General features: G+C 34.5%; 1 protein-coding gene across 1 annotated transcript in view; it reads right to left on the bottom strand.

The window, feature by feature from the left end:
• Nucleotides 1-792: 792 nt before the first annotated feature.
• The window catches only part of LOC120268450, a 33612-nt gene continuing 21363 nt past the window's right edge, over nt 793-13041 (bottom strand). Inside the window, exons 3-6 of the mRNA XM_039275854.1 lie at nt 4620-4717; nt 1669-1813; nt 1431-1587; nt 793-1290 (exon numbers count right to left, since the gene is read on the bottom strand). Of these exons, the coding sequence (XP_039131788.1) occupies nt 1157-1290; nt 1431-1587; nt 1669-1813; nt 4620-4717 (534 nt within the window). The 3' untranslated portion in view covers nt 793-1156. The remainder of the gene's footprint in view (nt 1291-1430; nt 1588-1668; nt 1814-4619; nt 4718-13041) is intronic.

The following is a 13041-nucleotide window of genomic DNA, read 5'->3' as shown; positions in this document are numbered from 1 at the left end:
TTGACGTCGTCGTTGCCTCATTTCAGATGCAGTCTCAGCATGTTGCCCCATCGCTCTATCTTGCCCATAAAGCTGAACCAACTTCTCATAGTTTCTAATACTCTTATTCATACACTCTACTGCTTCTGGTTTGGCCTGCACATGAAGAAATGGTAAAAATATTATATCTAATAATATAAACATTAACTTGCACTTCTATTTGTTAAACAAAGGGAAAAAAATTACCTCAATTAAGTGTTGCCATACATATGGTTCAGCATCCCACATTTCCTTTGCTGGATTCCAAGCAAATCCACTCATCCCGTTCTTGAAAATGTCATAACATCTAGTAAATGCTCTTTTAATGTTTTTCATTCGGCTTTGAGCCTTCTCCTTATCTATTGTCTTCTCTGGAAATTTTTCCTTTAACTCATTGACGATGTTATCTAATGCATGTGTTGTGAAGGTGCGTGCCGCCAACTCTATTACCCATTGTTTGTTGATGCAAGTATGCATCAATTAAAGCATCATCCATACTAAAGTTCCAAACACACATGGCATTTCCATCATGAGAATTTGTATTTGTTTTTCTCCTTGTCATATCTCAAACTACAACAACAAACAACAAAATTAGTATCTTCATATATACACCTCCATTAAGAGCATAAATTACATACATAAATGACCACACACTAAATTCACGTTGCAATTAAGACTATTAAGTTTGCATTGCAATTAATACTATAACAAAAGAATCCATACAAGCCATACATTAAATTCAAAAATGATACAAATAAGTATCCACTAGTTAATATAACAAAACATATTTGAAGACAACATGAAAACACTTCTATAACGGAAATTATTCATTATAATTAAGACACATTTCAACTGCAATAGCATCTCTAATTAACTCTTCTTCCATGGTTTCTTCAGTATTTTCCTGACTGATATGATGTTCCTCTGGTGCTTCCTTTGCAAGTTCAATATCAATTTGTGCAAGTATATCATCATCAGGATCCACACACATTAAATAATTTTGTAAGATACAACATGCAAAAATAATCTTCTTTTGTGTTTCCAAACCATAATGAAGCTCTGTAGAACTCCCAATTATAGGGAAACACTTCTTAACAACACCAAATGCCCGTTCAATAGCGTTGCTCAAAGATGCCTGTCAAAGATTAAATAATTCCCTTGCATTTCCAGGTGGATTCCGTGAGTACTCTTTCAAGTGATATCGCTCCCCCCTATAAGGTGTTATAAGTCCACGTCGCAACATAAAGCCGGCATCAACTAGATAATATTTCCCTAGACATAAAACAAACTTTGTTATATAACATTTCTTGTGTCTATGTAATATTATATGTTCTCATAAGTACCTTCTAGAATTTTAAGAGGGCATGTTCTACTTAAGGCAATGTTCGTAATCCTTGAGTCAGATGCAGTACCTTCCCAACCAGGTAACACATATGTGAATTTCATATCAAATGTGCATGCAGCTAAAATATTCTGTGTTGGGTATTCTTCTCTCCCACGATACTTGGGAGCTTCTGTATTAGAAACTTTTACACGAATATGTGTACCATCAATAGCACCAACACAGTCCTGTGAAATAATTTAAAAACTTCATTTTCAACATACACACATTCATACTAAATTTATAATTTAATAAGTATAATTTGTTACCTTAAAGTATGGATAAAATCTAGTGTTGTTGAATATTTCTGAAGGAATTTGTATACCATCGGGTTGTTTTAAGAATTTACCCTCCAACTCTACTATAGCTTGCAACACATTGTGATAATGATGAAAAATAGTCTCACCAGAACGCCTGAAAAAGAAGGATAATTCACGGTGCGAAACGTTATGACCTAATAGGTATAGTGTTTTCACAACTTGTTCCTCAACGGTAACTTGTCTTGATGGTCTAAGACCTCCTTCTCTTACTAACATGTCACACAATCCTTGAAAGGCTCCATGACTCAGACGTATCATGTTATGACATAAATTACTTGTAAGTAAATGTGACATTAATCCATCTCGTGCTCGATCTGCTTCAAGCCGTACTTCACGTGGGATTTGGCATCTTGTAAGTTCATCCCTACGTCTCACATACCAACCAATTATGATGGTGATGAACTCAATTGTTACTAGTTGATGTAAGTGTAGCAGTTTTATAAACTGGTCGTTCAATGTAATTAGGGCCAATAGAAGTTTAGCCAACATTTGGTTTTCATCGTCCATCTAAGCATAACAAATTTATTAATTAAAATGAAAATAAAATATATATGGAGGAAAAGTAATACTAACTGCAAAATTAAAGGTAATAAAATAGTTGACTTCAAATAATCTAAGTAATTAACTATTCAATTAATCAAGTAACTGTGATTTTTATCATGTATGTAAAACAGTAAACTATTAAGATACTAATTAATCATGGAATATTAATTCTTGGAAATGTTATTCTTGCACATACACTATATATATATATATATGATTGAAAAAATAATAGAGATTTGGGTTAAAAAGATCATTGAGTCCAAGGTCAAATGCATATTTACCAAACAAAAGGAGATACCTGCATCTAATAACATGCATGTTGACATATTCCAAGAATTTTAACAAAGTAAACCTTCAATTCAAATTCTAATGAAAATCATATAAAATTTGTACAATTTATATAATAGTTTAAAACAAATATTCAAACTCTCACAATAATCAAGATAATAGATTCATGCAAGAGCCCACAGTTATTTAATTACTATCTAGGAACTTTTTTACAATAAAAATTTTAATTATATGTAACTCTCATAAGTCATAAACCTCATATATAATTAAAATGAATGGGAAATCACCTCTCACACACACATACAAACAAACTGAATCCAAATGGAAAAACGTGCATCAAGACATGGAATTTTGACCTACGGTCAAAGACCAAATTAAGGCCACGGATGCCTAAACGGGCATATATTCCCTTAGACAACTAGTGTAGGTGTAGCTTAACTTAGGTTTTTTGACTTATTTTGTTATTCTAAAACATGTACATAAATACATAGTACTGTTGAACAAGATGTATGTATGCATGCATGCACTCGTTTGAGTAAGACTACATGCGTGAGATCATCACATGATCACAATTAATCTCACACATATGTGTGTATATATATTATATATGGTACTCATACATGCACATAAGCACTCATGCATGCACTTGTATGCATGAGTGTTTCTAGGTTGTAAGTACTAGCTAGCTAGTCTATACTGTGGTACTGTGTTTATATATATATATATATATATATATATGGATGTAAGGGGTTGAGTCTTGAGATTATAAAGAAAAGGAAATCACAAGTATTAGAGGGTCGTCAGTGAGAAATGCATGCAGATCAGAAATGCAGATATTAAGTAGAGCTGAGTGACTGAATCTGTTGTGAGAAATGTGAAGACCGGGGTTCATTCAAACATACATTCATTCACTCACTCATGAATATAAGATAGGCTGGTCACGTGAATAGATGAGTAGATGTTAATTATGAAACAAGACGAACAAGTGAAAGGATTGATGCATGCATACAAGCACTGCAATCTGCATGACAGTCCAATTTCAGCACACAATTATATATATATATATGTGTGTGTGTGTGTGTGTGTGTCTACATATCTCATGCATGATATCATATATCTCTCGTTTGTATCCTCCTCTTATGCATTGTGTGTTGTGTCCATATTGAGCAATGTGCACTTCTTGGCTCTCTTCTGGTTTTTGGGTTTTTCTAGAACATGATTTGATGACACAATCACTCTGCAAGTTTTCAGTGTGATTTCACTTACTAACATGCTTTTCCATTTCTTGTTGATCCATCCTACTACTTCTTAAGAAAACCTGTTTCTTTATATATATATATATATATATATTGAAGAAAATAATTTAAACATCATATACAAGAGCAACCAAAAGAACCAAAACCAAGACTGGTGTAAGGAGCTAACAAACTACACTAGTGCAACAAAAAAAGAAAAAGCAATGGCTAATGCTCCAAATAGGATTTGGGTCTATATTCATACACAAGGATCAAAATAATCAATTAATCACAATTTCAAAAGGAAAAGCAGATGCTTCAAATAGGATTTAGGGTCTATATTCATATACCTTTCCATATTGAGAGATTAGTAACAGATGGATTTCAGAAAATTTCAGGAATATGGACATTGATATAGATTTAGGTATACGTCAATCATATCAAAACCAGAATACATGTGTTTGCAAATGTGTCCTGTTAACAATATTCAATAATCACTGGGTCAATTCTAGTGGATTACAAGTATGTATTAACATGAAAAGAGAAGCAATTGTGTACCAGCAGAGACACAGTTACATCGAATGGGCCTACTAAATAGTCAAAACCCTCAGAATCTAACTTTACATCACAATATAATTGAGCAAAGACACATTTACATCTCATTAATACATTTGAGCAAAGGAATGTGCATATAGATCTAATCCAAATGCCAAGCAAAAGTCAGAAGATTGATAGCAAAGTCAGAAGATTAACAAGTTCCATAAACTGGATGTCAAACTGATGACTTCATCAACCCAAATGCCAAGCAAAGAGAGATCAAGTGTAGATAAATACCTTGAGCGGCGGCGGAAACGGCTCCGAGGAGGTTCAACAACTCCGGTGGCTCCGAGGCGGCGGCGGCAGCGACGGCGGTGACACAGTTCTTCGCAACCCTAGCGGAAGGAGAAGAACAAAATTAGAACAATATTGAAGCTTTCTCTCATTCACTAAAAAATATAAGTTAGAGTTATGTTTGGAATTATTTGAAACTTACAAGGGTATTTTTGTCAAACCAAAAAAATACCAACTCTAAAACCTCCCCAACCCTCCAATTTGGAGGGTTAAGAAACTTGAGTAAAATGGGGGTTTTAAAACCTCCACCAACCCTCCCCAACCCTTACCTCCCCTTAAAACCCCCTCTCCAAGCATGGGTTTTTAAAAACCCTTCCTTTACCCTACCTCCAAAAACCCCCATCCAAGCAAAGCCTTAGTCCTCCAAAATAGTGTTCAGAGAGAGCAAACAAGGCAAATACACAAGAATGACCTTATATAACCGAATTCATGGCATTCATATTGGGGTATGCAGTCCCAGTGTATCCTAGGTTTACATTTTTGTAATGTGCCCAAAAAGCACTCGGCCATGTAAAAGGGATGTGAGGTGTGTGATAGATCACATGGTCCTTGTACAGGGCTATGTGATGCTTGTATAACTTAATTGTCTTGTTAAATTGTCTCAAAGATCTATCCCGAGAACCATGCAATCCCCCTACATGTTGGCATGTGGATGCAGAGTGAGGCCCAATTCTGGGTTACTATAGTTAGTTTCCCTTGTATTGTCCTACTCCATATGCTACAAGAGTAAAACTAACAAAATATGAAAAAAAAAGAGAAAATCTAAGAATACAGAGCAAGAATCATACAACACCTTATTAAAAGGAAACAAACAAGTAAACTTAGGGTTGTTTAAGAAGTAGTTTTTTTACATCATTGCCTTAAGGAACCTACATCCTCTATTAGGGTGGCTCCAAGATATGAAATTAATTAACATCAAGAAATGAAATTAATCGATGCCCATTATCCGTGAATGTGCCCTTCTCTGAGTGAGTGACTTCCATAGCACTATACAAGCAGACTTTTGTTACAACAAATGATCCGGACCACATGGACTTTAGCATTTTGGGAAACAATTTAAGCCTTGAGTTAAACATCAACACTTGATCTCCTCCATTGAATTATTTTCCCTTCTTTATAAGGTGATCATGATAGTGCTTCATTCGCTCCTTGTAATGTAATGCTTGGAACTTTCATACACCAATAGCCTCCATTTGTTTAGCTTGTTCACCTAAAATTTCCTACAATCTCCAGTGAGTTTAACATCGTAATGCATGGCCTCAATGCAAAATATGCCTTGTGTTCAACTTCAATGGCCGGGCGGGCTGGTGGGTGGGGGTAATCATTCCCATATACCAATCTATAAAATGTGGTTCCTCTAGGAGTCTGGTAAGCTATTTTATAGGCCAATAGTGTGTCATCTAATCACTTGGACCAATCTAACCTATGATGTTTCACCAATTTTTCTCATATTTGCTTTAGTTCTTTGTTGGTAACTCCCATTTTTCCATTGGTTTGGTGATGTAAAGGGTTGATATTTCATGTGTGATGTTGTACCTCTTTAGTGTTCTTTTAGAATTCTAAAATTGGGTATCCTTGTCACTAATAGTAGCTTGAGGAGTAATGAATCATGAAAATAATTTCTCGAGGAATTTAAAGATGATGCATGAATCATTAGTTGGAAGAGTTTGTGCCTCCATCCACTTGGATGAAACATAATCAACGATCACAAGAATATATTTGTTTTATGTTCAAATTTTTGTTCAAATTAAGGAAAAGCCCAAGAAATCAATCCCCCAAACATCAACTACCCTACAGGTTAAGAAAGGGTGTTGAGACATCCCTCACAATAGGTTCCCTAATATTTGACATTGGTTGCAACACTGCACAAATTTTTTGCCCATCTTGGAACAATGATAACCAATAGATATGTATCCTAACACCTTTTTAATGGTTCAGCAAGCGTCATAATGGCCTTCTATGGCTCTCTTATTGCAATGGTCTAAGATATACGGCCTTTCTTTGTGGGGTAAACATCACCTCAAGACTTGATTATCATAAATATAAAATAGGGTAGGTCTCCTACAAAAGGTTGTGCTTCAAATTATAAACGAACTTCTTCTTCTATTGCTTTGTGAATTCTTTTGAAAGCATCCTCCTATAAAGTAGTTAGAGAAATCAGTAAACAAATTGACCTCAAATATCTTTGGCTCTTGGATTTTGTACATGTGGTCCTTAGGGAAAGCTTCATTGATTGCTTTATCTCGAAGCTCCATCAAATGCAGTTGCTCTAGTTGAGAAAGGTAATATACCACTGAGTTTTTGGCACCATGCTTATCCTTGATATATACATCAAACTCCTGCAAGTGCAACACCTAATGAATTAGCCTACGTTTAGTGTTAGTTTTGCTAAGCATGCACCTTAGTCCAGAATGATCCGTGTAGATGATAACTTTGGACAATATCAAATACCATATGAACTTGTCAAAAGCCAACACCATATCTAATAACTCTTTCTTAGTCGTGGTATAGTTTTCTAGAGCATATTTTAGTATTTTGCTCAATAGTAAATGGGTTGGAAATATTTATCCCTTCATTGTCCCAAAACTACACCCACGGAAAAGTCACTAGCGTCACACATCAACTCCAATGGAAGGTTCTAATCCATGGCTACTATGACTGAAGCATGTTTCATTTTCTCCTTTAGAGTGTTAAAAACATCTAAGCACTCTTGTGTGAACTCAACAGGAGCATCTTCCTCTAAAATTGTGTCAATGGTCGAACAATCTTCAAAAAGTCCTTTATAAACCTCTTATAAAGCATAGCTTGCCCCAAGAAACTCCAGATGCCCTTCATAGAATTTGGAGTTAGTAAATTCTCAATTGTATCTATCTTGGCTTTGTCCATATTTATTCCAATTTTGGAGATTTTGTGTCCTACAACCACTCCTTCCTACACCATGAAGTGGCATTTCTACCAATTTCATACCAAGTTAATCTCTTCAAATCTTTCCAAAACTTGCTCTAGATTTAGTAGGCATATCTCAAAGAGTCCCCATATATGGATAAATCATCGATGAATGCATCTATGATGTCTTCCACAAGGTCATAAAAAATTGCCATCATGCAAATTTGAAATGTGGCTAGAGTATTGAACAGTCTAAATGGTATTCTCTTGTAGGTGAAAGTGCATTGCAAACAATTGAATGTTGTCTTCTCCTGATCTTCTAGGGAAAAAAGAATCTAGAAGTGTACCCATAGTAACATAATATTCACTATAGATATCATAGCCCAATACTATTGTTGAACCCAGTCCATTCTTGTGTGTACTATAGACAACTACTATAGATCATCATTGTTTACCTGAGAATGTAATTTATATTGCTTGGGGTTTTTCCTCTTGGAATGGAAAAGTTTTGGAATGCAAGTCATGGTTGAGGAAAGGGTTAGGATTTTGGAAGTGGAGGTGATGAAGTTGAAGAAGATGGAGAAGAAGAATAAGAAGAGGAAGGCACGAAAGAAGAGTGTAGGAGTGGAAGATGAGTGGGTTAGGCCTTGCTCTTGATTTTTGTGATATGGAATGATTTTTTATTTTTATTATTTTACCCTAAATCTATGTTAGCATGTACTTAAATGTTGTAGTGTGAGAAAAGCTAAATTTCTCATGTTTTCATAGTGTTTGGATATTGTTTGTAGATTTTAGGGTTGATGCTTGTTTAATTTTGGTTTATTGTTTCTGATGATATGGTCAAGAGAATATTTATTTCATGAAATTGAAGATATGAGAAATGGAATTGAAATTAAAGCATGATTCCCCCCTTATTGGGGGGAGTTTGAATTTCAAAATCTTTGGCATTAAATTAGTAAACATTTCACTTCAAATTCAGGTATCTAGGAAATAGAATTTGGGAAAATGTTGAGCAGGAAAGTTGTAGTGTATGATGCTATCTAACTGCTGGAAACTTTTTAGATTCATTGCATTTATATTATCTGAGATATGATGTTTTTTCATAGACATGTTCTGGTGTCACTGCTGTTCAGCACTTGCAGTTTTAGAAGAATTTTTTTCATAGCTTTTAGTTTGTAATTAGACAAAGTACAAAGTAACAAAAATGTTTGTTATTGTCTTAAATTTCATCCTGAAGAATATCTCTATATTTGGAGATATATTATTAGAGTTATGTATGTTAAAGTGTGGCATGTCTAGAACGGAAGTGTTCAGAAAAAAGTGTGAAATTCAAATTGATGGTGTAAATTGAGGAGAGTCAAAAATGGGTTGCAATTTTAATGTGTTGAACTATGATATGTGTACTTTTAATTGAAACAAGGTTCACATGATTTGATTTAGACTAAGTAAAAGTATATAGAGAACCATCTGTAGTGTAGGCATGCATTAGCATGAGTATATGCATATTGTAAATATTTTTTTATATTTGAGGTGCTTGGAAATTCTACTTGGAAAAGGTGGTTAATTCTATATGGTTTTGTATTAAAGAATTGATGGGTTGCAAATATTTAATCGGAAGTAAAGATGTAAATTGTGTTATTTGGAGAACTACCATGAGCTTGTATTTGTGTAGTAAATGTAGATGGTAATAAGAATGTTGATATTTATGCTAAGGTTATTATGTTGAAAGCATGTGTATTCCTTATGTTGGATGCACTCCTTGGTGTTTGTAGGTATTTGCAAGTCCTTGTTAGTATGCTTCTTTATAGCATATGTTGGATGGAAAAAAGAAAAAATTTTATTAGAATAGTAACATATCCAAGTATGTAGAGAAAGAAGAGGGACTTGGGAGAGGTTGTATGTAAATAGTATGGCTTGTGTAAATTATGAATAAGTTTATGTATGGGTATTTACTCTAGATGGAGGCTTGTAAAACTAGCACTTAAACTTGGGCATTTTGTAAGATTAAGGGCAATATTCAATTTAAGCCAAGGACAATATTGATGACTAGGATGATTTTAAGGGAATGGAGGATGATTAAAGGATGTATGGCTAAGAGTATATGCATGTGTGATATTGATTTTAGATTGATGCCACTGTAGTTTTTTACTATAGCAGAGAGAGGGTTAAAAGTTGGTTTATTTAATCACATGCCCTCCTTATGCTTTCCTTGGCATTAGGCAGTTAGGAAGAACTTCAACTGACAGAAAGTGAAGGAGATAAAGCCTATGTGCATGAAGAGGACTTACATTCTTTTATCTATGTAATTAGGCCTTGATGTGCGTATACCTTATTTTCTGTTAGAGATGAACTTGATCATGATACATTAAATTCTTTGGGAGTCTTGAATTGATTTTGAATTAAGAATGGTTGAATTAGAAAAGTGTGATTATGAATTTATAAAGTTTGGGGCTGTTGAATTTTCATAGTTCTAGCCCGGAGTTTACTGTTGTTGAAAGGGGCAAGAACTTGCCTAATTGCCTATGTGTGCCCTTCCTAGAATCAAGATGTATTAAGTGAGATTGGTTAGAGATTGGATTTCAATTATAGGCAGTAGAGTCAACTTGCTCTATGACGTTCAATTTCTTATACTTAGGTGTAAGCAAAATCTTGTTTGGCTAGGTTTTCAAATTGATTTTTTATTGTCTAATTTGTGAATTTACTAAATGTATTTAAATGTTCTTCTTTAAAGCATGTGGAAGGCTTACAATATAAGAAATGTTTTGAGGAATGGGTAGCACCCCAAAACAATTTTCCTTGTAATCGGGAAACATAGATTGGCTACTCTCGATTTAAATAAAGAATTGATTTATTTTATTCTCAAAATGCTTTTCAATTTATGAGTAAAGATTTTATAATTGTTTTAGCTTGCACATATGTTTGACATGTAAATTTATTTGTACATAAATATTATTAAGAATTTGAAAAATTATTCCTTACATCCCCTGACGTTGCAATGTGTTGAATACTCGATATGATATTTTTGTCAATAACAAGGAGACAAGAGCTCCATCTACTGCAATATGGATCACCACTAATAGGTTTAGTGAGAGGCAGTGCAATTGACTAAACATGTCCGATCCCATTGAAGTGGTGAGGAGAGAACCTAATGGGGAGTGGGGAGGATACCCTCCACTGCTAGTGAGACACAGTGCATCATCCCATATGATCTCAAGCCAACACCATGGCGGGCTTAAACTTAATTTCTCTTTTGATCTTTACAAAGTAACCTTAACAGACCCTAAACTAAGCAGCAACCATGACTAACTTGGGAGATTATTTTGCCAGGCCCAATGATTTGATTTTTTTTTTTTCAAAATGCAAGCCCATTCTAAGTTATTTTACTTTCATGAAAATATTTTATCATTGGGTGTTAACCACTAGTATGTGTACACCAAGGCTATTCATTAACTTTTGTACGTGTGTTTAAGTTATTTTGCTCATTATTCGGAAAACCATCTTCCAAAATTTTTCTTGAGATTATGTTTAATGCGTTTTACACTGGAATTCTCTTTATTGATGTTCACACTTGAATCTCTTAACTTGGAAATATTTTCTAACCCCTCACTAAGTAAGACTATTATTCATCCCTTCTTTTCTTAAATTATTTTTTCAAGTAGGATTTGTTCATCTCTTAAGGTGTAAGAGAGTAAAGGTACCACTGACCCTTGTGGTGTTATGGAGATGGGTGTACATTCATGTCATCTACTCTTTGGCATTGCAACTATTATCACATGTTTGGCAAGTGTGTTGGGATTAGGAAAGGCTCCCCAACATCTAATAAAAAATATAAGGGAAAATGATCTTTCCTAATGGTGTCATTTAACTTCCAATAGTTAATGCATTATCTCAATCTTGTTATGGTCCTTGCTAGAATGAGCTCATTCTTCTCATTTATCACCACTGTCATCCCTCCATATGGAACTTGATTATATCTGCCTTTTCTACTTCCTTTATATATAGGTTAAGACGATGTTGTGGCCAAACAATGGGCTTATAGTTCTCTTCCATTAGAATCTTGTGGCTATAATAAGATGGACTTATCCCCTTAATATCATCTTCCAAGCAACATTTTTCTTATGCTTCTTGAGTATCTATAACAACCTACTCTTTTGCACTATTGTTAGATCACTAGGAGCTTTTATTTCTCGGTCAAAGTATAGTTAAGGTATTCTAGTAACTTCTTTAGCTCTAACTTAGGTGGATCTTTGATAGATGGTTTAAACTTCTTACCCTTACTTGTTTGGTAGTGGCATTCTTCTCCCTGACTGAGTTCTCAACTCTGTTTTGTATCATGTACTACTCATACCGACCATGTGTGGGCCATAGTTGCACAGCTCTTTGTTCCTGCATAATGGTAATCTTTGGTATTCTATCTCACTTTCCATTGGCACTCTCTCTTTCATTGCCTTAGTGATTTCCACAATGACTAGTAGCATTTGTTTCCTCATATTCATTTCCTCCATATCATAGCAAACTTTCACTACCTGTAGTAGTTCTTGTCGATCTTCTTCAACATTAGTCCTAGGGTTTGTGGCTACTTATGTACATAAACTTTTGTGGAGTCTATAAGGATTCTCAATGATTGCTACAAATTCTTCCTCAATTGATAGTTCAATCATGGTGAGCGATATATTGTCAGACCAACGTAGTCCAAGTGGCTCCGCTTAGCTAGGTATAGCGTTTGGCCGAAAGTTTTAACTTTGTGGAGTAAGATATTAAATGTGTCAATCATAATATTTAAATTCAATAATCGTAGCAATGGAAGTAAGAAATAGGATGGCCGTAGTAATAAAACCAAGTGTTCCTAATATCCATGTCCCTGAAATTGGACCAAAAATTTGATGTGTATTTTCTGTAAGTACACAAATCATATCAAGTAATTATAGTGTACGGTAATGCAGGATTGTCGAATTATGAGGGCATAAAGTACTATTACTGACTATTTTTCTATTATCTAGCCAAATAAAAAAAAGAATAAAGAGTAGATTAAAAATAAACATAGATTAAAATAAATGTGGTAATTTTGTACGACTCAATCAAGCATAAAAAGAAGGTATCTAGACAAAGAATTATCATCGGGATGTTCGACAAAGCTCTAGACTAAGACATTAGATATATTTGAGTTGATCGGACCACAGGTTTTCCTAAATCATGTTTACCATTTTTCTTTTTCTACCATGTCAAAATATGATTACATGAACACTCTATGAACCCTGATTGGTAGGTTACCAAGATTTCTTTAATCACACTAATCCTTTCTCAAGGTGATTAATGACTAATATCCCACTAAGCTAATCATATGAATCTATTCTCTAGCTTGACTCAGTATGATTGAATATAGACTTTGTGAAATCCTGAGGCATTGTCACCTAAAACAAGGAGAATCAAACACACAACCTGCAACCCTTGGGCATATGCCTAATTCCTTCAATTGTGG

Source organism: Dioscorea cayenensis, chromosome 9, assembly GCF_009730915.1.
Source record: "Dioscorea cayenensis subsp. rotundata cultivar TDr96_F1 chromosome 9, TDr96_F1_v2_PseudoChromosome.rev07_lg8_w22 25.fasta, whole genome shotgun sequence".
Lineage (NCBI taxonomy): Eukaryota > Viridiplantae > Streptophyta > Magnoliopsida > Dioscoreales > Dioscoreaceae > Dioscorea > Dioscorea cayenensis.
Note: the sequence above shows the minus strand (reverse complement) of the source record. Positions and strands in the feature narration are given on the sequence as shown.